This window comes from Equus caballus, chromosome 2 (genome assembly GCF_041296265.1).
Source record: "Equus caballus isolate H_3958 breed thoroughbred chromosome 2, TB-T2T, whole genome shotgun sequence".
NCBI lineage: Eukaryota > Metazoa > Chordata > Mammalia > Perissodactyla > Equidae > Equus > Equus caballus.
This window is the reverse complement of record NC_091685.1, coordinates 17,986,113-18,012,506: the sequence shown is the minus strand read 5'-3', so window position 1 is coordinate 18,012,506 and position 26,394 is coordinate 17,986,113. Positions and strand designations below refer to the sequence as shown.

Here is a 26,394-nt window from a genome sequence, read left to right as displayed (position 1 = left end):
GGGAACAAAGCTCTGATCCCCAGGCCCGAGGAGCACGGAAGCGAAGTCTCCCCTGCGGGCTGCAGCCACCGTGAAGACCCTCCCTCGGACTGAGCGGCGGCCGGCCGAACACGCCCAGCTCGGGGCGAGGCTGCTTCCAAAGGCAGGTTTTAGCGGAGTGGAGCAGCATCTCCCCTAATTCTGCTCATCTTATTCTCGGGGACCACACCCTGCGCGCCCGGAAGAAGGACTCCAAGACCGTGGGGCGGCGGCTTCCGCGCGGCCCCAGACCTGACCATCTATGGTCACAAAGCGCACCGAACAAACAGGAAGTGGGTCGAGCTCCCACCTTCCCAGTGGAGCGAGCCGGGCGGCGGCGGGCACGCCCAGAAACCCCAGACTGGGCCCAGGCGGCCATACCGACCCCCTCCCCACACCCAGCCGCCGCAGGGCCTCCCAGAACACTGTCCAGACCAATGGCCTTCTCACGTCACAAATGGGGACACCGAGGGACGCACACCCAGAGGGAGGCGGTGCTTAGCCTCAATCCCCACCGACAGTTGACGGCGGCCCGGGACTCCCACCCTCAGACAATCCCGACCCCTAGCCCCTCCAAGACCCTTTCCGGACTGCTGTGAAAAGGGACCGGCCTTTGCTATTGAGACCCAACTGACAGGAGAAGTAGCCACTCATCTGTCTTCTTTCTCCGGAGGTGGAGCTTAGCCAGCAATTTCGGCTCTTCATTGGTCCGGACGATTCGGCTCCTACAGTTGAGAGAGGAGCGTGGCCTATCCTTGAGCACGCCTCCCAGTTGCTCCCGCCTTGGGGGGCGTGGCTCTTTCCTCCCATGCATCCTCCCGGCTAAAGAGGATTCTCTCTCCCGGGCGTGGCGTACAGGGGGCTGGGTCACGAGCGGGGCGGCCCGACCACCTCCCCGGCCCCTCCTCTCGCCTGGCGTTTCTGCCGGCCGTTCATTTCCGGTGGGGGTGCCGCGCCCAGTGAGGGCCCGGAAGTGGGTCGCGCGAAGATTGCTGGGCGGTTCTTGCCGGAAGTGGAGAGCGGCTGATCGCAGTCCCGAGGTGAGGCACAACTCTGAGGTGAGGGTGCGCGGCTGGGTAGGGGCTGGGGTCCTCTCCGCGGCCCACTGGCCCTTGGCGTTGTTAATGACCTTTCTGGCCTCTGTGCATGTGGGGAGTCCTGCTGAGGGGGCCGAAACGGAGGCCCTCGGGCCGCCCCGGGATCCTGGGCGCGGTCTCTTGAGGTGGGGCCGGGTTGACTAACTGAGCCGGGCTCTCCTAAGGAGGCCCCTCCGCTGGATTTCTCAGTCCTGGCCAGCAGCCTCAGCAGAGGCTTGATTCCTAAGGTGCCCAGACTGAAAGGAACTTCCGAGACCTTAGAGCCGTCCCTAGTCCCCGTCTCGCCCCCATTGCACGGATGGGTAAATTGATCCCCGGAGGCTGGTCTGAGGTCATGCAGCGAGGGAGGGGAACAGTAGGAATCAATACCTCGGCTCCTTACATTATTAGCCCCAGATCCTTCCCGCGTTCATTTCCGGGGAACCTCTCTCTTTACTTGGAATGGTCTTCCGGTCGGTGTCTTCTATCTGGCAGCTGCAGGGTAAAGACCACCCGCTGCGTGGAACATTTTTTTTTTTCATGCAACCTGTTTGTAATGCCTGGGGAGTTTTTGAGAGAGAGGCGCAGGTCCTTGTATTGCATTCAGATCGCCTACCCTTCCTCCTTGTCTGTCGCATTTACTCTGAAAAGCTAAGTTAACTTTTTTGAAGGTGTTGCCTGCTCCAGGACCTGAGATCAGATGGCTCAGGTTCGGTCTGGCCCCGCTGCTAAGTATCTGCGGCCGTAGGTGCCTTATTGAACTTCGCTGAGCCTCCTTTTGCTCATCTTTTAAGTGGAGATCTCTGCTCACCTCACAGGATTAAAATCAGTGTGGCAAATTGTGTTTATTCCGTGTCAGATGCTCTGCCGCATCTGGGGAATGCAGTTTTGAAATAAAACAAGCTAGACCCTGCCTCATGGATGCAACAGTGTTTGCAGGGACGTTTAAGAAGTAATTATAAGTGTGATGAGTGTTAGGAAAGAAGAACAGGGTGCTATGGAGCTGTGTGACAAGGAGAATGAGAACCTTTTAAGGCGGACGTGAGTATCAGAACTGTGTCAGTTGAAGCTCTTTGTAGGAATCTTTGTTCAAATGAAAAACGGGGGACAGCCCAGCACATGCATCATTCACCAATCATTTCTTGAGCCCTTAATGTGTGTGAGACACATACTAAATGAGGCGCTTGGCCTGGTGGCTAGGAATCCAGTGGTTCTCATGGAGTGGAGGAGGGGGCAGACAAGTCGGGGTGACTTGCAGTGTCATAGTGCACCGTGTGAGCACAGGGCTAAGGGAACAAGGGAATACCTGAGCCAGGTTTCCGGGCTTTGAGGAGGAAATGGGAGGCCGAGTCTTTCAGGATTTATTTAGCCATTTGGTGAAACTACAAAAGGGATTTCCAGGCAGAGTAGAAGTGCAAGGATATGGAGGTCTGGGCATGTGAAAGAGCGTAAGTAGTTCAGTGAGACTGGAATTCCAGTAATGCTTGGAGAGGTGGAGGAAGTGGGAAGTGGTGGGATCAAATATGGAGGACCTTGTAAACCACGCTAAGGAATCTGGATCTTGCCCTGAAAGCTGTGGGGAGGCTTGGAGGGGTTTTGTGTAGGAAGATGATGTGGTCAGATTTATGATTTAGAAAGTTCAGTCTGTGGGAAGGGACAGGATGGGGAAGCAGACCAGTGTTTGGAAGCTGCTGCTACAGTCATGGCTTGAACTAAGACAGTGAGACGGAGAGGGAGAGGAGTGCTCAGAGTTGAGCAATATTAAAAAGGTGGACTCCATATGGAGTTGGAGTCTGATTGTTTATGGGAGTGAAAAAATAGGAGTAGTCTAGGACAGTTGCCTGGTTTTCTGGTTTAGGGAACTGGGTGGTACCATTCACCAAGATAGGTAATGTGAGAGGAGGGGTAAGTTGGGGAGGTGACACGGAAAGAAAATGAATTTTGACATATTTAAAGTTTGAGGTGTTTGCAGCACATCCAGGCAAAGATGTCTAATAAGGTATCCCAACTAGAGGAAACAGCAAGAGCAAAGATGTGGAGGCAGGAGAGGGCTTATATTGTTCAGTGAAGTACTGGACCCTGGAGTCTGTGGCAGGAAAGATAAGACCAGAAAACAAGGTAGATGGCTGCCAGATTGTGAAGGGTTTTTGATGCCTTGTTTGGATGTTTGGATTTTATTCTGTGGTTGGCAGCTTGCTAATTGAGTTGCTGCGGTCCAACGTAAAGAAATTTCTGTATGAGTTTCCCGCCTTTTTCTTCCCCAGAAATACTTCATCAGTCATGTGGACATAATTTATGTCTCAGAGGAGTTTAAATAAAATGATAGCTGTGAGAGTACTTTGTCAAGTACAACTTGTCACGCACACCCAAAGTGGTGGTGTTATTAAGAATCAGTGAATGTCTTTTTGCCTCCAGGAGGTTAGCTGTTTAGTTTGTAAAATGTTTTGTTTCCAACCTGAGGGGTGATCTTTATTCTCACCCGTTTTCTTGTTAACATACATTTGTTTAGTTGCAGTTATTTTTTAACCAGAGACTGAGCCTTTAAAAAGTGACTTCCTCCTTTCTGTTTTCTGTGAAGCATTGTGAGTCAAAGATTCATTTTACTTAAACAAGCAAATGCAAAGTGTTGTTGGAAGTTGAGTCCTCTGGTTTGAAATTTAATCCTGAGATTTGAAATCTGAGGATCCTCAAGCCATATCCTACCCAGTCCTAGTGATTATTCCTTTGAATTGTCATTTTCAGGTTCTTTCTTTACTTTCGGCTAATCTGGCTTTCATACCTATACAGTCATGCATTGCTTGACGACTCAGAAATGCATCATTAAGTGATTTTGTTGTCGTGCCAACATTATATAGAGTGTACTGAAGAGGAACAAAATTTGCCACCCCAAATTATGTCTCTTTAACATAGACGATTATTTTAGACTGGTTATTTTTGAGAAACAAAAGATTGAGAAAGTTTTTCTTCTTATCTCCCGCTTAACTACCTAGAAGAATTCAGATAAAAAGCCTGTCTCAGGAAGCAAGCTATCGCCTTAGCATAACTTGAATTAGGTGGTAGACCGGGAGGAACCTAGAAAAGCCGGTTTGTTGGGCTCCCCTCTGTGTTCCTCTGTTCCTGTGTGGCCAGTTTCCCAAACTTTTCACCTACCTGTGAATTGCCTGCCTTCCCTTTGAGTCCTTGAGTCCCCACTCCCAACATCTTCTTTTGTCTTTAGCTGAGGATGATATTTAAGGTGAGGTCTTCAGCCATTTTGGCAAGTTACTCACTTTTCCTGGGTTTCTCCCACGTATACACGTTATTAAACTTTTGTTTGTTGTTCTCCTGTTAATCTGTCTCATGTCAATTTAATTCTTAGACCAGTCAGAAGAACCTAAAAGGGTAGAGGAAAATTTTTTCTTCCCTTACAGTACTTGCACAACCTAGATGGTATAGCCTACTGCACACCTAGGCTATATGGTACTAATCTTATGGGACCACCATCGTATATGTGGGTTGTCATTGACTGAAACATCATCTGCAGCACATGACTGTACTTCAGCTTCTCTACCACAATGAGACGGATCTTTTAAAAAGAACCTTTTTCATCTTGTTACTCTTTACTGGCTTTATATTCCCTAAGAATCAAGTCTAAACAAAATTTACAAAATTCTCCACAGTCACACCCTTCTCTTCATTTTCATTGGACGGGACAAATTCGCATTGTAATTTAGAAAGTCCTAAACTGCCACATTAGCATTTTGTTTGTACCTCTTACACTTTCCTTTTCTTCCTTATTACGGTAGAACAGGGTTTCTCCGCCTTGGCACAACTGACATTTTGGGGGGGATAATTCCTGGTTGTGGCGTTGTCCTGTGTGTTGTAGGATTTTAGTAGTATCCCTTGCCTCTACCCATTAGATGCCAGTAGCACTCCCTCAATTGTGACAACCAAAAATGTCTCCAGACATTGCCAAACATCTCCTGGAGGACGGAATTGCCCCTGATTGAGAACCAGTGCAATAGCAAGCATCATAGCTGTGATTGTGCGGCGTCTTATCTCTCCAACTGGATTCTCTGAGGGCAGGCTCCGTGGCTGTGCCTAGCCAGTATATGGCACATGATAAGCACTGGGTACCCTGCGATGAATGAATCCTGAGTTTCATTGAGGCATTAAGAATTATTGCTCATTCAGGGAATTCCTGGGTAGTCTGTGAAGACTTGCCTTTTTGTTTTTTTTCATCAGAGGATGTGATCTTAATAGGGAAAGCCCACTGGTTAGGCACTCACTAGAAGCAAGCTTTGTGTTAGTTGACAACACAAGTCAGCAGATTTGTATATCCCCATTATAGAGATATTTTGTTCGTGTTGTCTGCCTGTAGACTGCTTGGTTTAGTGGACAGGAATTATCATTTATTTTAAATTGCATATAGTTTATGATATTGGTATTTATGTTTATTTTGATTGATAAAATTGTGATAGTTTCATCTTTAAATTAATGCAGCTACAGCATTCACCATGAAACTATTTCTTCTTGATATACCATCATGTAAACCTAATAAAAAGTTTCAAAGCTTTGAAAATATTCCTCAGCTACAGTGCAGCTTTGTTTGCCTTGTATCACCAGACGTGTTGTGTCAAACTTTTCCATTCAACTGAAAAACAGTTATAGTTGAAATGTTTCATGGAAGGAGCAAGCTTGCTTTTTTGTTTGGTTTTTGGTTTTTTTCCTACAGAGGTCATTAAAATTCCTATACTTAAGTTAATTATAGACTTGCAGTCACAGGTCTTTTCATATCTCTGGTTGTAGCTGAATCATGGCTAGGGACAAATGGCATCCCTGAATCTATCTTTATGCATGAGAATGGGCAATGCTGTTCTGTTTAAAGCAACTACCCAGCTGAAATCAGCCAGTGTGGTTTTTCCTTATATAAGAGATGCCTGATGAATGCTCTTAATGCAGTTAGCCTTCATAATATTCCTTGAGTGTGAGAGAGAGGGGAATCCATGGCCACGCAAAGTTATCCGTTTACCCCAGACCATTGAAATAGCTAGTTCCCAAGTCTGACTTCAAGTTGTGTACTATCACTGGTTTTACGCGCTCCTGGAGTTTCAGATAGAGGACCACGTTTAAGGAGGGAACAGGAGACAAGTGCTGATATTGGGTTGAATTCTTTCCCTCCCTAGAAGATAGGCTTTTCTTTCTCTTTTAATCTAAACCTCAGGTGGCAGTGACTCAGGTGCTAAATGTCATTGGTTTCATCAGCGAAACCAAATGCTTAGGGGAGAACAGTGGCTCCTGATTTGGGTTAGATTTAGATCGCATCTTCACCCGGGCAAAGTGGTGTCTGTTCTTTGGTTTCTGTGTTAAACCAGCCAACTTGTAAGTAAGTATCCTATTAGTATTTCTAGGTTTTGCTCTGTAGCATCTTAGAACCTAGTGGTGAGAATTTCTATATTGTTGGGAGTAAAACTAATGCCTTATAGCTTAGTGGTAGCTTAGGAGAGATATCCAAGTGGAGCTGTTTTGTTTGTTTTGAGCAAGATTAGCCCTGACCTAACATCTGCTGCCAGTCCTCCTCTTTTTGCTGAGGAAGCCTGGCCCTGAGCTAATCTCCATGTCCATCTTCCTCTACTTTGTATGTGGGAAGCCTACCATAGCATGGCTTGCCAAGCGGTGCCATGTCCGCACCCGGGATCCGAACTGGTGAACCCCGGGCCGCCGAAGCAGAATGTGCAAACTTAACCACTGTGCCACTGGGCCGGCCCCTGTTTTTTTATTATAAAGAAATTATTTAACTATGTTTAAGTTTGGAAAATTAGGGGAAATTGTCTAAAACACCATCACTCAAATATGATAAATACTGTAAATTTTGTGTTCTCCTCAAGTTTTTCCACAGTGCATTTAGCTATTCCCCTATAATTAGAAGTCTAAGCTAACATTGCAGTGAACACATCTTCATGCCTATCGCTTTTGCTGCATTAGGATTACTTTCTTAGGATAACATCTCAGGAACAGAATTACAAAGTCAAGCCAAGAGAAGCATTTTGAAGCAGATCACTTGGGCTGCCAGAGCATACAGACTGACTTGTATATAGTTGCTTTTTTTTTTCAATTTTACTTAAGGGTGTGACTTAGAGGAACAACTACCAGACAAAGCAGAAAACATTTTAAGCATAGCAACTTTCTACTTAAGTAGAAATTCATACCACTGGCTTAGTTGCCTGGTGAGATGAGACAAAAATTGCAGGATTAATTTGGTTCCATTTACCCTTGAACAACTTCCCTGAATAGGTAGAAGGCATTGGTTGTTTGAATTGTTAGAATGATGAGAATATGAAGCAGCTTTGGCAGGAATCACTGACCATTTCTGATTTTTCTTGGTTTCAAATCACAAAAGAAATTGCCAGAGAATCAAGCTCATAGTTTCTTTTTGCTCTGCATGATATCCCTCGTAGAGCCTATCCATTCTCATGACTTCATGATATTTCTGTGCCAGTAACTTGCAAACAGTGATCTCCAGCCTTGATCCTGCCCCAAGTTTATTTCTCACTACTTACTGGACGTTTCCACTTAGAAGCTTCATCTTCTATTCAAACTCTGCATATCCAAAACTGACCTCATCTTCTTGTCCTAACTAGAACATGCCATAAACCTGTTTCTGACTATAGTATCATCATCCTCTTAGGCTTCCAGATTTGCAGCTCTGGAGTCATCTTTGACTCCCTTCTCTGAATGCTACTGGACTCAGTAGTCAGTACCACACAGTTAGTACTTGTTCTGTGTTTAATGTACTCTTGTTTTGTGTGACCTCCAAGAGCAGAACCAAGATCAGTGGGTGGAACTTGCAGGGAGACTGAATTTGCCTCCATATAAGGAAGAACTTTTAAATACTTTGAGCTGTCTGAATGGAGTGGGCCGCCTCAGATGTCTTGGGTTCTCCACACTGCAGGTGTTTGAACAGAGGCTACCTAATTGCCGAGAACGTTGAAAGGACTGTTCTGGCATCAGATGGTGTTTTTACAAGATGATTTCTAGAATCCCTCCTAATCCTGAGAGCCAGTGATTCAATGGAAGGTAGCCTTGCCTCTCCTGCTGGACTCCCTTAGGCAGAAAAACTATTTTACGGTTCTTTTATGTTCCCACAGCACTTAATTCATGTGCTGGTCACTTAGTTGCCTAAAAGTGATTATTTGTGGGTTAATTGATTGTTTTCATTTGGTTTCTATATCTGGTTATACACTAAATATTGTGGATTTTTTTCCTTTGAAATATCAAAAGTATTTTTTGCAGTAGCACTTTTATTTTACAGCTAGATGAATAACAGCTTTCAACCTAACCTAAACCCTAATATCTTCCCTTTTTTCCAAATCCCATTTTGTTTATCAGAGTACTTGTAAACATTTTGTTTTCATCATATTTCTCTGTCACTCAAAACCTTTGAATGGCTTCACATTTATCATAACATCAAATTCAAATACTGCCCAGCTTTCGGTATCTTCCAGAACCTAGCCCAGATTGCTTATCTAGCCTGTTTCCCGTGATACTCCATGCTCTGTGTGGGCTAACCTACTCACACTTTCTGTACATAACCTCCTTGGATCTCTCCTCTTTGCTTTTGATTGCTCTGGAATGTCCTTTTTTCATCAAGATGCCCAATTTTCCTTCTGAAACCAGACTACCTCCAGTCCTCATTGATTTCTTCTGAACTCTCAAAGCATATAGTCATTTATACTGTATAATTCAGAACCATACAACCTTCTGCAAAGAAAAAGCTCCAGTGTGTAGGCTGATACTTTAGCTTTCCCCCATCCAAGTGAAGTTAGATAATCTCTAGGAGAACTTTGAAAAAATATAGTTGTCAGTATTTAGTCCATTGGCATTTCATTTGTGTTGGCCTTCTGAATAAGAATGAAAGCTTCTGGAGGGTAGGGACCATGTGTCTTCCATTTTTTCAGTAGCTGCCACAGTGGTAAGCACTTTCACGTTACAAGCACCTGCTGTGCACCAGGTTCTAGGTGCTTGAGTTGGTGAAGCTGTGGGTAGAGAATGGATAAATTCCCGTCCTCCTGGAACCGATATTCTAGCATACAGTCTGCAGTGATAATAGTTAACATTTGGACTGCTTTTTAAGGCTCCCAGAGTGACTACTTATCTATAAAATTAATTCCTTTGATCCTTACATCTTTCGTTTTAATGCTTTTCTTTTTTAGTGAGGAAGGTTAGCCTCAGCTAACATCTGTTGCCAATCTTCCTCTTTTTTTTCTTCCCAAATCCCCAGTACCTAGTTGTATATCCTAGTTGTAAGTCATTCTAATTCTTCTCTGTGGGACGCTGCCACAGCAGGGCTTGATGAGCGGTGCTAGGTCTGCACCCAGGTTCCGAACCGGCAAAGCCCGGGCCATTGAAGTGGAGTGCGCAAACTTAACCACTCAGCCACGGAGCTGGCCCTGATCCTTAGATCTTGTGTGTTAGGTAAAGATCCATTAAATGATTGTCCTAAAGTTACACAGTTACTATGAGGCAGAGTTGGGACTCACCCGTTGGTCTCTTGAATCCTAGTTTTATTTAGACTTGTATAATTAGGATTGCCTCTCTTTCTGAAGCTTTCCTGATGAATGCTTAAATAGTTGGGACTCTGTACATTCATATGGAGGCTTACATATGATTCTTGGCTATCGTCAGTCAGAAATGGCAAGGAACAAGATTAAGCAGAGCTGTAGATTTCTGCTCTGGCAATTCTGTATTCTTGGGAAAAGCCTTATTTTAAATATTTGCCTTCCAAATATGTGTCATCTATCCTGAATGTGAAAAAATACTGGTCTCCATGGAGAAAATTGAGAGCAGAGAAATTGAAAGCTGCTAAGCATGTAACTAAAGACGACACCATAAAGAGGCCTTGAACCCACAGTGTTATGCTCAGCAAACAGTGGGGGCTGGATGCTGTGATGAACCACACAGTCAGTTAATTGCTTAAAAGCCATGTAGAGTGGTGGGAAGGAGTCAGAAAATTTGTGCTCAAGGCTTGGGTTCTCTACCCACTGGTGGTTTGATATCTGGCAAGCTTTCTAACGCCTGTCAGTTTCTTCATTCTAAAGATGGAGATTAATATCTTCATAACATACCTCATAGAATTATTTTAAGTCTCAAAAGAAGCAACAGATTGATGATATAAAGCACTTAGAACTGTAAAGGAGTATTGTTCTTAATTAATATTATATAAACAAGGTTTTTCTTATGGTACTTGGTTTGAAGAACTCTATGTCAATGTAATTTGTGCCCAAGAAGGCAGCATTTATTTGAAAGATGGGAATGTTATATCCTACAAACAGGCAAAAAATAAAAAAAATTTTTTAAAGATTTTATTTTTCCTTTTTCTCCCAAAGCCCCCTGGTACATAGTTCTGTAAATTCAGTTGCGGTCCTTCTAGTTGTGGCATGTGGGGCACCGCGTCAGCGTAGCCTGACGAGTGATGCCATGTCCGCGCCCAGGATTCGAACTGGTGAAACCCTGGGCCACCCGCAGTGGAGCACACGAACTTAACCACTCGGCCACAGGGCCGGGCCCCAAGAATTTTTTAAAAGAAAGGAAAAAAGTGCTTCTCAGATTTGACAGAGAGAGGAGATAGCCAAACTTATGTTGAAGGGAGAGACGGTAAAGGCCCTTATTTATTTATTTATTTTTTCAAGGACCCTTGTTAACCTACTGTATTCATAGTGCCTACCACATTTATAGTACTGGAATTACAAAGACAAGACAGGGTCCCTGCCCTGGGGTGGCTCATTGCCTGTTGACTGTTAGATACTAAATGATTTTAAACCAGTGTGTTAAATGTGTGGTAGAGACTAGTGCCCAGTATTGTGGGAACACATCCTGGAAGTGCTTCTTGGGGAGGTGATACCTTAGCTGAGACTTAATGGACAAGAGGAGTTCTGGAGAGGGGACAGATTGAGAAGGAAAAGCTTACCAAACTGGAAGAGTTTCCTAGAGAAGGTGATAACTTCACCTGAGTCTTAAAAGACAGTAGAAGTTATGAGACAGGGGACAGATTGGGAAGAGAAAGCAGCTAAGTGGAGTGGGAGTAGATAGCGTTAAGGCTCAGAAGTGAGAGAAAGTATGACTTTCTGGAAAATGTAAGTGGTCCTGGGCTGCAGTAGTGTGCTGAGGAAAGGTGTGGCAAGAGATAAAACTGGAGGAATGGTAGGAGATAAAGCAGGACCAGATTATGGAACCCCTTGTTTGGACTTTGCTCTGAATGACCTAGGGGGTATTGAGTGATATTAAATAAGAGCCTACCATAATTACATTTGCATTTGACAAAGATCACTGTGCTATTATGGAGAATGGATAAAGAAGGTGTATTACTGGAATTGGGGGAGACTAGTGAGAAGGTTATTGTGGTAATCTAGGCAGAGTCAGGAAGCCCTAGTTTTTGTCCATCAGGATGAAGGCTAGGGCATCTATTCATGAGATATGCAAGATCGAGCCTATTAATTTTGATGACTAATTAGATTTGAGGGAGTAAGGAAGAAGATAATATGGTTAACATTTATGGAATCCTTATGGTACTATTTTTCAGGACAGAGCCAAGCGCTTCTACATGTATTTCCTCCTTATTCTCACTGCAGGCCTCTGGATTTTTTTACTGTTGTTCCCATTATACAGATAAGGAAGCAGAAACTCAGAAAGTTTGATAACACCTGTAGTCACAGAGTCAGTGAGTACTGTTATTCAAACCCCCAAACTATCTAACTTATCTAAAGACCATGGTGTTAACCATTGTACTTCCTAACAGATCCCAGGTTACTAGCTTGGTCAGTGAGGTGATTGATGGTAGTGCTGGATCACTGCGACATGGGGCTGGAGGGTGGGAAGATGATGAGTTTTGTTTTGGATATTTCAGTTTGCGATGCCTTTGGGACATCCAGATAGAGATGTCTAGGTGGAAGCTGGATCTAAAATTCTGAATCCCAGAACAATGGCGTGAGCTGGATATGCTGCTCTGGGAGTCGTTAGTCTATACGGGTGGTGGTGGTACCACTTGGCAAGCAGGCTGGCTAGTACTGCAGTGATGATAGTTGAAAGCTGGGGAGTGGACATGACCGCCTAAAGAATGTGAATATGTGTGTGTAGAGAATGAGACAAGATGTGTCTTTTGGTCCTTTCAGTTCTGGACGTTCTTTCCCATAACGTCTCAAATTTCACTCCACCCCCACCAGAAACAAAAAACTAGGTACTGCTCTCCTGTATTTGGTTCATGTATAGAATGAGATGAGCTGTAAATGACAGCTGTATTGTCCCTTCTCATTCTGCTTAAGTTAGCAGAACTGTAGCTTGTTTAATAATGAAAGCTTACAAGTACAAGTGAAATATGGAAAAAAAGAACCAGAATCCCATGAAGCTATATTATTAAGCTTTTGAGATTGGTAAGTGTTCAACCCTGGCAGCCTTTAGAGACACTTGTACTGTGTTTCCATGTTAACACTGGCCTCAACCCATAGCAGCCACTGTGTATGAAGGAACATGTCTCACAACAGAATGAGTGGCACCTATTAATGGAAGATAGCTTGGGAGTTTATTGCATTTGCTGCGTTTCCCCCTGGGATTTATAGAGTGTGCTGGAGTATACGTGAGTCTGTCCCTAGACAGTGCCCAGAATGGGCAGCAGTTCGGATGCTCTGGTAATGGTGGCATTACATAGGGGAGAATATATTGGCTGCTTCGTTTGCTCTCTTTGTGAGTAGGGCAGAGACTTGGAGGCTTGTGCTGCTTCTCCAAGCCAGGGAATGGAAAAGTTTATTTAGTTCACTTTCTCATTTTTTCTTTGATTCTCTTTTAAACAACATTCTCTTGCAAGTCACTGGGCCCAGAGAGACCACAGCCTGTACACAGAAAAAAATGGACAGGGGTTATATTGTCTCCCTTACTTTATCTTGTGAGCTGCTTATCTCTTGCACAGGGAGGACAGTGTGTTAAGTTGAGATGTTCTGGCATGTCGTCATCTTTGAGGGAATTGTCACTGCTATGGTCATTTTAGGCAGCTTTGAGGGAGTTGAGTTCATTTGGCTTCAGTTACCTGAACTAGTTAATACTTTGAAATGGAATCTCTCCAAGTCAAAGCTTTGACTGAAACTTCACTGGCTTTTGTGAGATCACTGATGGTCTCAAGCATTTTATGTAGATATATATTGATAACATTTAGCACTTATGTGTATAGTATGGGCAACTTTCAGAACACTTGTCCCTCTGGACTTTTGGGATGCTATGCTTCAGGTTCATTAACTTCATAAATATTTATTGAATACCTTCTACTTGCCAGATCATGGTCTAGATGGTAGAGTATAATAGGGAACAAGCCAGAGAAGGTCCCTTCTCTGGTGGAGCTTACTTCTTTAGGATATTAGATGTTGAACAAGGCAAGTTCAGATGAATTAGTACTTGTGAAAGATGTGTAAGAAGCTCTTCTGGATGTGTCTGTTCTTCCTGCTCATCCTCATTTGCAGCCTGGCTCAAATGGCAGCTTCTCCATGCTCTCCTTATCTGATCCTTCCAGCTGATATGTTCTTCCCCTCTCTGAAATCCTGTGTTATTCTTTCTGCAACCTTCTTCTGTCACCTTAAAATTTTTTAGATGTTTGTTTTATAGTTAGTGTACATGTCAAGTCTCCACTATTAGACTCCACTATTAGTGAAGACAATAACTACACTATAAGTTATTGAGAGCAGGATAAATATCCTATTCATCTTAGTTTTGGGCATCCCGTATGCAAGCAGGAGGACATTGTAGGAAAAAACACTGAACTTAGGGCCAGAAGATTTGAATTTGAGTGCTGGCTTCCCTGTTAACCAGCTATGTGAGTGGAGGCAAATCATTTACTTCACTGAAATTGTTTCTTATCTCTAAGAGTTTAGTAATTATCCTTCCATTCCTGAATAGCCGTTGGGAGGCACAAACTGAAATGATATATGTGGCTATACTTTGTAAATTCTAAGTCCTTAGACAAATACTTGGTGGGATCATAGTGAATATTCAGTAAGTATTTGAATGAGGAAGCATTTGCTTTCAGTGAACACCTTTTCCTGGGTAGTTCTCTTGCTTAATGAGGTCTTTATGATTTTGCAAATAGGCTGTTTTCCATCTTATTTTATTATTAAATGATTCTGTTCCTCAGAATTGTCACGCTCTTCACCCCAACAGTATTCTTTCTTTTCTCCTTAGGTGCTATGTAATTTTAAGTCAACAAGTGACATTTGATCTGTTTCAGCAGGTGGTGCATTATGGCTGACATGCAAAATCTGGTAGAAAGATTAGAGAGGGCGGTGGGCCGCCTGGAGGCAGTATCTCAGTCCTCTGACATGCACTGTGGACATGGAGACAGTGCCCCAAAAGGTAAGCAGTATACAGCCCCGCAGAATACTTTGAGTAAAGACTCAGTGTCTTGCCTGAAATTTTTTTCTCTCACAGTGTCTTCTCTCCTTTTGGAGCTAACTTCCCAAAATGCTTAGTCTAGAAGGTTCATTGCCTGTAATTCGTATTGCTGTGAACAGATAAGGGAGGAGGAAGTGATTTGTGCAGGGAGGCCTGTGGTTAAGTTATTTTAACACAAGAACTTCCTGCTTGTGTGATATTTCCTGTTCTTTCTTTAGCAAAATGACTGCAGTGTAAGTCAAATGACAAGTGATACTAAAATTTCCTTTCTCCAAATGATTGGCAAATTAGCCATTTTGTACTTGTACCAACTGAATCATGGAATGTTAGAGCCAAAAGGAACCTTGGGGGGATCATTTTGTTTATTTTCATTTTATAGATAAATAAAATTAAGCTCAGAGAGGAAAAGGGACTTAGAGTCACACAGCCAGTTAGTGGTGGTATTGGAACTGGAACCCAGCTTTCCTGACTCATGTTCCAGTATTCTGTTTACTTTATTTCCTTGCCTCTCCACTTTCATATCAAAGTGCTTTTTTTTTTGAGGAAGATTAGCCCTGAGCTAACATCTGCTGCCAATCCTCCTCTTTTTGCTGAGGAAGACTGGCCCTGAGCTTACATCCCTGCCCATCTTCCTCTACTTTATATGTGGGATGCCTACCACAGCATGGCTTAACAAGTGGTGCCATGTCCACACCCAGGATCCAAACTGGCAAACCCCAGGCCACCAAAGCAGAACATGCGCACTTAACCACTGTGCCACCAGGCTGGCCCCTCGAAGTGCTTTTTAATAAATCGTCTTTCTGATGCAGGACTGATTCTTTGTGGTGTGTGTCTTCAGCAGGAACAGCTCCATATGTGCAAGTATTTGACTCACTGCTGGCTGGTCCTGTGGCAGAGTACCTGAAGATCAGTAAAGAGATTGGGGGAGATGTGCAGAAACATGTAAGGATGTTTTGCCCCTTTTCCCCTCTTTTAAGCACTGGCAGCTTTCTTCAAATCCTACTCAACTTTGGTTTAAGAGCCCCTTGAGAGGCTTCTGGCTCCTTCTACCTGCACTGAGGAGCTCAGTCCAGGCGCTGGAACAGTTCCTCAGATTTTTCCAGGCTCTTTGCTTTCATCACATATTCTGCGTAGGCTTCTTTTATACAGATAGCTTGCTTGGTGCATAAAATATGGCTCGGTTCATCTTTGTAGTGAGAATGTTCTACCAGTCTGAACCCAACGTGTTACATAACCAAGGCTAGGGTAGCTTATTCAAAGGAGCCATTATCATGACTTAGCACTTATAAAACTATGCTTGATAGTTATTAGTTATGCTAATGTGAGTTATTTTCACACTTAGCCCACAGCAAGAATATGAAGTAGGCAATGACAGGTGCCTCTCCACCCACCTCCCTTCATGTGCTGCCACCTACTTCCTCACCACCGCCCCACACTCACATACATATTCTGTCTCTCTCTTTGGGACCCAAATTCTTCCTGCTAGTCTTCTGAGTGATCCTTTGTAAGCAGTAACTATGTTTAGGATTTTCCTGGCCCTTCAGCAAAACTAGTTGCTTGATCTCTGGAAGATGCATTTGGAGCCTCTTGTAGCCCATCTGTCAGCATTGAGCTTAGCTCGAGAGTCTGGGCCTGGGGCTTAAATGGGAGCGTGGGGGCTTGCAGTTTTACTCATAGAGTGTGTGACATTTGGAAAGATTTTAAAGCATGTGTCACTTTTATATTTTAAAAATGCAAATCCAGAAAAAATAGATTACCTTGTTTGAATTTTTGCATTTTGATAGTGTTTATAGCTTCATGTTTCTTAAACTCTTGATCGTGACCCTCAGTAAGAAGTACATATTTGTAACTGAGATAAAAGTTTTACAAAACGTGCTTATGCTACTTGTACTGCACCTTTTTTTTTTTTACTTTTTATTTGGAAATGATTTCAAGCTGATATACTCATTGTTTTATTTTGTTCTATTAAGTTGATTTAATTCGTTATCTGTGAATGAGTCATGATCCAGCATTTGAAAGTAGCTTTAACCTAAAGGAATAAACACCTTGAGAACTTTAAAATAAATTTAGGCCTTTTCCTTTACTCCTACCTCTAGTTTTTGAGAAAAACACGGGTCTTTTGAGAAAAGAGCTTTTTTGGCGACGAGAGAGAGGAGGGATTTTTCAGTGTACTTCATATCACACTGCATGTGCAGTTGCTAACTTGACTTAATCTAAGGCTAGCCCTGATTATCTTCATATCCAACTCTGGATACATATCCCTGGTTAGATCCAGCAGGAGCAGGGGTATATGTAATTCTGCTGTCAGTCCCTGGAACCTGGAAGACCTGAGGAAAGCAACATGAAGTGCCTGGGTTGCTACCAGAGTACCTGGAAGTGGAGGTTTCAGGTGTTTCTTATCAGGACCTCTCCAGTTGTAAGGTGTCATCGATAGCTGATTCTTCTCCTTCCCGGCAGGCGGAGATGGTCCACACAGGTCTGAAGTTGGAGCGAGCTCTCTTGGTTACAGCCTCTCAGTGCCAGCAGCCAGCAGGCGTAAGTTTACTAATAGCTGGTTTCATTTGGTTTGATACTCAGGACAAGTTGAGAGCTTTCTGCTGAGCTATCATGACATGCTAAAATAGACCTACCAGGCTCGTGAACCTTCACGCCAAAGTCCCAGAAGTAGAGTCAGACTCAAAGCGCCACTGTGGGAATGTGCCCTTGAGTGTGGGCTCCACTGGCTTTTCGCCTGTCATTTTACTTAGGACTGTAGTTATCCCTGGGACTTGGCTGGTTCTCTCACTAGACCGCCTTTTTTAGCCTCTTGACTGAGGCCAAATTCATCCTATTGTCCCCTAAGCTCTCTGGGTCATAGACAGTGGTTCTTTTGCTCCACTGTGGGTGGGCTTCAGTAATATTGCTGTGGAGATCCTAAAACTCTTAAAATACTGCTGCTTCCCTCATTCTTCAGTGGTTGAGGATCTCCCCTTAACTTTACTCCTGCCTCAAAATTTAGGCTGCCAAAGTGTGAAAATGAATTAGAGAAAATTTAGATTTTTCTCAGAGGCATAGATTTTAGTTCCGTTTAGTTTCTTCTGCATTTGGGGGGAATGCAGAGGGGAAACAGAATAAGTCTTCCTGCTAATGCTATATTAAAACCCTTGGACCCTTGGCATGCCTGAATAATGTAAAAATAGTGCAAGATAATGTTAAATATATTAGACTCTAATTCTTAATCTATCTTGAATGGTTAAAGCATTTTGTCTAAATCTTTTCTCCAAACCCACACTTTCCACAACAAATCAGGCAGCTGAGACGCTATTATATTTCCCTTGCCTTAGACCAAGGATTGGCAAACTATAGCCTGCAGGACAAATCTGGCCTGCCACCTATTTTGTAAATGAAGCTTTTTTGGAATGCATCCATGCCCATTCTTTTAAGTATTTTCTCTTGCTGCTTTATGCACTACAGCAGCAGAGTTGAGAAATTGGAACAGAAACCATATGGCCTGCAAAGCCTGAAATATTTAGAGTGGCTCTTTACAGAAAGTTTGCCAACTCCTGCTTTAGACTGTTTTCATGCTAAGATCTGAGAATTGAGATGTTCAGGAAACTGAGCTTTGGAGGAAGGATAAAAACACAGCAACACAAGATTCATCCATTTTGCTAAGCTATCTGCTGAAATGCCCAGCCCCCTAATTGCATTCGATTCAACAGATCTCTACTCAGCAGCTGCTGTATGGCTAGCAATGTGTTAGGGCTAGATGGATTATAAAAGAAGGCTAAGACAAAGCCCTTGTCTGAAGATTTAATGAGAAAGAAAAACATATTCACATGGATCCATTAATAGTTTGTGTAAGGTGCAAAATTGGTTATGCTGACAATAAATGCAGTAGGAGGCCAGTGTGGCTGGAGTTGGAGAGCTCTTCCTCATGAAGCATGAGGGACAATTGGATAGATGGAAAAAGAAGAGACCATCATGAGTTAAGGCCCAGAAATGAACTAGTATTTCCTATTAGGAGGACAGAAAAGAGATAAGTGGTTGAAATATTAGAATTTTGAGGTATAGCTGGAGTATGAGTCCTGATCACGAACAGCCACAAAATCCAGCCTGAGGAGTTGGAACTCTATGAGGAGAATGAGATGATAAGCAGTATTTTAGCCATGTGAATCTGTGCAGGATGAATACAATGAATACAAAGTTTATTTGGGTGCTTATTATATAGTTCATGAAGAATTCTTGCCTTCAGGATCAGAGTTGACCAACATAGAAAGCTTTCGTAGAAAGACTCTAATTGGAATCTTTTCCTGCATCTTTTCCTAGAATAAGCTTTCTGATTTGTTGGCACCCATCTCAGAGCAGATCCAAGAAGTGATAACGTTTCGAGAGAAGAACCGAGGCAGCAAGTTGTTCAATCACCTGTCGGCCGTCAGCGAAAGTATCCAGGCCCTGGGCTGGGTGGCTATGGTGAGCAGCGCAGCTTCCATGGGAGGGAAGGGATGGAATGAAAGAGGTGAGGAGACATGGCTGGAGAGGCTCTCAGTCACTGACAGCTTCTTTTTCTCTAGGCTCCCAAGCCTGGTCCCTATGTGAAAGAAATGAATGATGCTGCCATGTTTTATACAAACCGAGTCCTGAAGGAGTACAAAGATGTGTAAGTCCAGCCTTTCCTCAAGGGTAAAGGACAAACCCAGCTGGTTACTTGGTGGAGTAGCACTTTTGGGGTTAAGGCTGCCCGGGGCTGCAGTGTTGGTTCTCCTCTCTCAGGGCTGCTTTCTGGAAAGTTTGATAGATATTGGCTCATAGAAGCTGCATTTGCAAGCAGGAAGTATTTCTGCTGCCACTTCTGCTTTTTCTCCAGGGTTTGTAGAGGCCCTTTTAGTCTTCTAATCCTTACCCTTCTAGGTTTAGGAGGTTTTGCTGGAGGTAAAATGGACTAATGCCTGTTAATTTGCCTATTTAGACAGAAGTTTGTCCCTTCGTTGAGAATTTCTAACTGGCCCAGTGTTAAAAGGTTCAGTAAGATTTACCGGGAAATTACTCTGACTATTCATGTAGTCAGGTAAAGTGAGAGGAAGGCTGCTTGGTCAATGTGGGTCTTAAGCAAGCGGGGGAGGTCCTTGTATGTCTTTACCATGTATCTCCACCAGTCCTGACTGACTTCTCCATTGCTGGTTTTGAGCTGGAGTGACTGCATGCAAGCCATTCCTTAGCTGCATAACTACCCAAACCATTTCTTTCGTCCATCCATCATCAGTCAACCAACATTTGTTGAGTGACTACTCTGTGAAGGAATAACCCTTCATGTGTGTGAAATATGTCCCAGAACACCAGGCATCTTCTTGATCCTTCCAGCAACCTGGAATTAAGCATCACAATGTTTTGATTATACGCTAGCATTACAGTCCATCACTTTACAGTTAAAGAAATTAGGTCTTATGCTAAATAACCATAAAGTCTTTCAACTAATATATAAGAAGAGAGGAAACTCGAACCATAGTGCAGTGCTGTTTCTATAATTTAATGCTGATTATTTCCTCCTAAAGGGAAGTTTTTATTTTTTGGAGGGGAGGGCATATTTTGATACAAGGTACTGTAGGTACTGCTACAAAAGGCAGTTGACTTTTTGGCATCCTAGCATTCCTCAGTGATGCTGGAGAGAGCGCCTCTCTACCATGCCTTCATGCTCAGAATGTTTGCTTTTATCAGTTTTATATATTAGGTTCTGCCTAAGGTCTACTTTGAAAAAAATGTTTTTGCTATTTAAAAAAAGTTTGAGAAATACTCCTATAAGAGACAGAAGGAGATATAATTTGGAGTTCCTGTCCTAATGGACTTTGGTCTAATTAGGGTAATAGAGCAGGTTAAAAAGAAAAGCAAAGCTCTGTGATGACAGAAAAGCTGCCATTGAGGAGAGCCTAAGAAACACCCCAGGCAGGAGGATGTGAGCTCACAGATAGGGGGTCTGGAATCACTATTGTAATGTACCCTGACTGCCTGTGATGAGTTCTTCTTTAATTCTCCCAGGGATAAGAAACATGTGGACTGGGTCAAAGCTTACTTGAGTATATGGACAGAGCTGCAGGCTTACATTAAAGAGTTCCATACCACCGGACTGGCCTGGAGCAAAACGGTTAGTGAGTCCTCCCTCCCTCCTTTTATCCCTCCAGGACAGAGTCCACAGGTTTCTTAGACTTTAGCACTACCTTGGTCCAAGAAGGATGCTAGTCTTTGAAGTGGAGGATAGAAAGAAAAAAGGGAGAAGGAAAGGGGGGAAAAGAAAAGAGTAAAGAAAGCAAGGGTCAGAGAAGGGATATTCACTTCTATTCAGTTTCAGTAAACACGGGTCAGGGACATTGGGCTGAAGGGGAGACAGATGAATGAGTGACATTATGCCAGCCCTCAGGAAGCTTAAAAATACAGATACAAAACGCCAATACAAATCACCAAGCTCAGTGCTATAATAAAGATACACACTACAGAGAATAAGGAAGAGAAGCGTGCGTCTCACTGGGAGAGATTGGACTTTGAAGGGTATACTCTGATCTGGGACTTTGTTCAAGTACAGGACAGTGAGAAGTGGGAGAAATGGGGATATCAGCAAACAGCAAAGCTTAAACAAAATAAATGTAGAAGTTGGTCATCTCTGCCTTCAATAAGGAGAGAGTGTCAAATTTTTAGGAGGAAAGGCTGGAACAGAAGGTAGACTATAATAGGTGATAAGTAACTATCATAGGTATTTGAGCAAGACAGTGATCAGCTGTGTCCTTAAAGAAGTCTCAGTTTATAGGTTAGGGATAAGGGCTTCTGCTCACACTTTGAAAGTACTCATGGTGCTATGGGCTGGTACGAAAGAATTTGCAGGAGATATAACCAAGATAATAGAAAGATTTAATGAGATTGAAGGAGTTGGAAGATTCAAAGAAGATTGAGCAGTCAAGCTTGGATGGTAATGTCTTTCACTGAAATAGAGACAGTGGGGTGATTGTACAGGTAGGGGAGCAGGCAGGAGATGATGAACTCAGCTTTGGACTCGTTGAGTCTGAGGACACACTAAGTAGAGTTTTTAGAACTGTGCGTTTAGAGCTGGAATTAGGTAGAGGCCAAAGGAAAAATGTGAATGTTAAAAAATGGAGCTGAGTTGAATCCTTGGGAAAGGGTGAGAAGGAATAAAGCCAAGTTGGGTGTGGGTAGGGAGTGTTAATCATTGTGTCAAAGGCTACAACAGTGGGTACCCCATGTACCCGGAACATGTGCCGGACCCTATTGGGAATGGTCCAGTAGAGGGGAAGAGACAGGATGCCTATGTTACCTACACTTACTGTTCCAGGGACCTGTGGCAAAAGAACTGAGTGGACTGCCATCTGGACCCTCTGCTGGATCCGGTCCTCCTCCCCCCCCACCAGGCCCACCTCCTCCCCCAGTCCCCACCAGTTCAGGCTCTGATGAGTCTGCTTCACGCTCAGCACTGTTTGCTCAGATTAATCAGGGGGAGAGCATCACACATGGTGAGTACTTTGGCAAGAAGAGTCAGTACAGTAAGTTGTTGGGGCCAGACCTTACTAACTAGAGATGCAGCCATCTGTAAACCAGAAACCCTGGTTTGTGTATGGGAAAATTCATTGGGTGTCACATTCCTTCAAGTTGCCCAAAGGGACAGCAAAGCTGGCTTAAATAGAAATTGAAAATGGGTGATTATAGTTGGGGGAGCCCTCTGCCCCATAGGAAAGTGATTTAATATTAAGTGGCATGTATAGATACCCTGTTGAGCCAAGGCTTGGTGCTGGCAGTTTTCCCCAGAGGTTTTTCTGTGTCACCACATGGTTTCTTTGGGAAGTCATCATGTCCGGGGTTAACTTCCTCAGAGGATGTATATTAGTCATATGGGAAATTTACATAAGAATTACCTAATGTTGGTATAGAAACCCTTATACACAGCAGGTGGAAGTCTAAATTATACAGCCTCTTCTAGGAATCCACCTATAAAAATTTCTGAAATAAAGAACAAGTTTTATACAGTGTTATTTATAGCAGCTAAAAATGGTGTAACAACCTAAGTATCAACAGTGAGAAAAATGGTTAACTGGAGATCATCCTCTTGATGGGGTATTATGCAGCCATTTAATCTCTTTAAAGGGAACCATGCTGTGTTTAAGAAAAAAAATCTAGTATTTAAACTACAACCACAAGGACTGGTGGAGCTAAAAAGGCCAGTCGGTATTGGTTATAGATTGGGCCATGTTCAAGGGCAAGGAGTATGTCAGCCTGCTGAAGGTGATTATGGAATCTTTTCCCTAAAAAAAAAAGATAATTTTAGAAACTACAGGTTAACATGAGAAAGTTTTTGTTGAGTGTTAACGGGTTAAACCAAATTTAACAGTGTATAGTTATAACCAAATAAAAAACAACTATCAATAGAAAAAATACTGAAAGGTGAGTTTGAAATGCTAACACTGATTAGGAGGTGGTAGGTTAGCTGAGGGTGAGGTTTTTTTCTTTTACCAAATTTTCTTGACTATCATATGTTACTTTGTCTTTGTTGCTTTAAAAACTACATAGATACGTTGTGACTATATCCTTGGTATGTCTTTCTAGATCTTTTTCTGTGTGTTTACATAGGCATCCCCCCTCCATATAAACACACATTACATGATTTATTTTTTAAACTGAATTACATAATTTAACCTTGGGGTAGAAGAGAAATTATAAAAGCGCTTCTCCAGAATTGCTTGTGAGAGAACATGTCATAAGCTCTGGGTTTTGGCCTTAAATTTTTTGTTAAGGATCAGTTTAACTTCTGATAGCAGAAGTTGGTTATCGACTCAGCCCAGAACCCTGGTGTGAAGGACAAGAATAAGGCAGCCACTGTTCTTACAGCCCTGAAACATGTATCTGATGACATGAAGACACACAAGAACCCTGCCCTGAAGGCTCAGAGTGGACCAGTACGAAGTGGCCCCAAACCATTCTCTGCACCTAAACCAGGAGGCAGCCCATCCCCCAAACCAGCCACAAAGAAGGAGCCACCTCTGCTTGAACTGGAGGGCAAGAAGTGGAGAGTGGTGAGTTAAAGATGCCAGGACTTGGGGATCGAGGAGTGAAGACAGGTTAAATGGAGCACAGCCAAATGAGGGCAGGGTTCTGGCTTAGGGTTGCAAGAGCGAAAGTTTGGGATAGCCTGTTTTTTGGGGTTGCATGCGCTTAGTGATTAGATTCATGAAAGAGGTATCTCTTTAACAGGAAAATCAGGAGAATGTTTCCAACCTGGTAATTGATGACACGGAGCTGAAACAGGTGGCTTACATATACAAGTGTGTCAACACAACATTGCAAATCAAGGGCAAAATTAACTCCATTACAGTAGGTGAGTTCTTGTTGTCCTAGGCAGGCTCTGTCCTAGAGCCCGAGAGGGCTGGAACCATACCTACTCTATTCCTGAAGATTCTTAAATATACTGCTTTCCTTTAAAGTTAGACTGTTGACCTACTCCCTTTCTTCTCCTAGATAACTGTAAGAAACTCGGCCTGGTGTTCGATGACGTGGTGGGCATTGTGGAGATAATCAATAGTAGGGATGTCAAAGTTCAGGTAACTTGCTATCTTGACTCCTTCCTTTGGTCCCTGAGGAATTAATTAAAAGAGACAGCTGACCCACAGATGTTGCTGTGCTGGGAATCTGATTCTACAGTCTGTAAGCTGAGCTGCTTTGGATGTGGCAGGAGAGGAGTTGGCTCTTACAGTGAGCTCTTTCCAGCACCCATCCCAGCCTGCTCGTAGTATCCGATATCTGTTGAAACCTCTGAGCTTTTCATGTCGTTTCTGAATCACGTGAAACAGTGAAAGTTTTTCCCGCGGCTTACTCTTGTTCTCCCCAGCTCCTGAGACTCAGCGTTCTTGGTTTTGTCTGCAGGTAATGGGTAAAGTGCCAACCATCTCCATCAACAAAACAGATGGCTGCCACGTTTACCTCAGCAAGAATTCCCTGGATTGTGAGATAGTCAGTGCCAAATCTTCTGAAATGAATGTCCTCATTCCTACAGAAGGCGGTGACTTTGTAAGTTTCTTGATCTCTTTAGTAGGATCATCTAAAAACAGAAGGGACTGAAGACTTCTTGCATGAGAGAAAGCTAGTGGATGGACCTTCTGCACTGAGCGGGTCAGACCCAGCAGTGCACACCGAAATGTGAGGGAGTCCCACTCCCCCGAGTGGAGCTCCCCCAGAGCTCCCAAGGAGAGTGGTTTCTGCCTTTCTTAGGCTGAGCAGGTGCTCAGGGTAGTAAAAAGGAATAGGACTGAGTCAGAGGCCCCTGTTGAGCTGGTGCCATGAAGCCCACACATTCTCATCTGTCCCTCATAGCTTTATCAGTCTGTGTAAGATCACTGATCAGTGAACAGTAGGAAACGGATTCAGACCTGCATCTGGCTGGCCTTGGAGCCTTTGTTCTCATTCCTACACACAGTGCTCCTTCGTTGGGTTAGTGGTAGGGGCGGGGGTAGTAGAAGATGGGGCGCCTCCAGTCACACAGCCGTGCTTCTTCAGGGGGTTCGGTTTCTCTCACTACATCCTACCTGCTCTCAGAGTTTAATGAAAGCATTGAGACAAGTGTAAGATTTAACCCCAGCTTTTTTTTAGCTTAGATTTAAACCTGTTGTTTCTTTATTTGCAGAATGAGTTCCCAGTCCCTGAGCAGTTCAAGACCCTATGGAATGGGCAGAAGTTGGTCACCACAGTGACAGAAATTGCCGGATAAGCGAAGTGCCACTGGGTTCTTTGCCCTCTCCCTCACACCATGGGATAAATCTTTATCGAGACGGTTCTTTTCTAGATTTCCTCTACCTTTCTGCTCTTAAACTGCTTCTCTGCTTTGAGAAGCACAGCTACCTGCCTTCACTGAAATATACCTCAGGCTGAGATTTGGGGTGGGATAGCAGGTCAGTTGATCTTCTGCAGGAAGGTGCAGCTTTCCATGTCAGCTCAACCACACCGCCAGTCCATTCTTAAGGAACTGCAGGCCAGGACTAGTGTGTTTTCGCTTTCAGCCTTTGGGAGTTATTTGGCCAACAGTCTTTTGGGAAGAATAAAGCAGTCCCCAGGAATTAACAGATCAGAATGGTCACACAAATTAATATTTTCTAACAATAAGCACGAAGGTAGCAGAAGCTAGTGTGATTCCAGTTGGGTCTTCTAACCAAACTAATTTTTCAGTGTTGACAAGTGAGGCAAGTATTGCACTGGACCAAAGGCTGAAGCTTGGCCTTCTAGCATTCCAAGCAAAATTGTTTCCTATAAGCATTCCTTTTATTCTGCATTCCATCCTGGGTCTGCCGGAACCTGAGATAGTAGGTTCTTCTGTACCAGCGGCTGTGGCAGTGCCCCTCACCCAGGCCAGTTAAAGGAGTCTTGGACCCTTTCTTTCTCTGGGATCCCTGCCCAGCACCTTCCTACAGAGATGACTTGAAAGAAAAAAAAAAAAAAGGAAAAACAACCTACCATTCCAAGGAATCTGGCATTCCTTCCTCCTTCCATGCTAGGTGCCTGTCATCCATCCTCACTGCCTCCTTGCCCTGTCATGCTCAACCGCTTTTGGCCTCTGTCCAGGCACCTGAACAGAGGACTAAAATCTCCATGCAGGCTGGTTTTAGGTCTTATGTAAAAATCTTGCACAGCATTGCTAATGTAAATTTCAGTTTTTCCCTCTAGGTCACTTACCAAAATATGCAACTTTTTTTGGTGGAAAGAGAGATTGTCCTGTGACTTCTACCCATTTCCTGAGGCCTGTGGAAATAAACCTTTATGTACTTAAAGTTATACAGAAAATAGAATAAAATTAATACCAAACTAGTTTAGTATTTACCTATGATATTTCCTGTACAGAGATGTCAGGGTATTGAAAAGAAAAATGACACCAAGG

At 43.5% G+C, this 26,394-nt stretch overlaps 1 protein-coding gene across 8 annotated transcripts; it reads left to right on the top strand.

Moving 5' to 3' along the window:
• On the top strand, nt 1–26,324 carry CAP1 (cyclase associated actin cytoskeleton regulatory protein 1). 8 transcript variants are annotated; one of them, XM_014737298.3, is made up of 13 exons: nt 1–1,076; nt 14,341–14,462; nt 15,343–15,443; nt 16,959–17,036; nt 18,807–18,950; nt 19,052–19,137; nt 20,511–20,616; nt 21,814–21,991; nt 23,361–23,545; nt 23,724–23,847; nt 23,988–24,070; nt 24,393–24,536; nt 25,150–26,324. In XM_014737298.3, the coding sequence occupies exons 2-13, from the start codon at nt 14,351–14,353 to the stop codon at nt 25,231–25,233; spliced, it is 1,425 nt and encodes a 474-aa protein (XP_014592784.1). In that variant the 5' UTR covers nt 1–1,076; nt 14,341–14,350; the 3' UTR covers nt 25,234–26,324. The 8 variants fall into 8 exon arrangements, with proteins under 8 accessions (XP_014592784.1, XP_005607231.1, XP_001503410.2 ...); XM_005607174.4 differs by having other exon boundaries at nt 7–1,058; nt 15,340–15,443; XM_001503360.7 differs by having other exon boundaries at nt 331–1,058.
• Nucleotides 26,325–26,394: the final 70 nt, after the last annotated feature.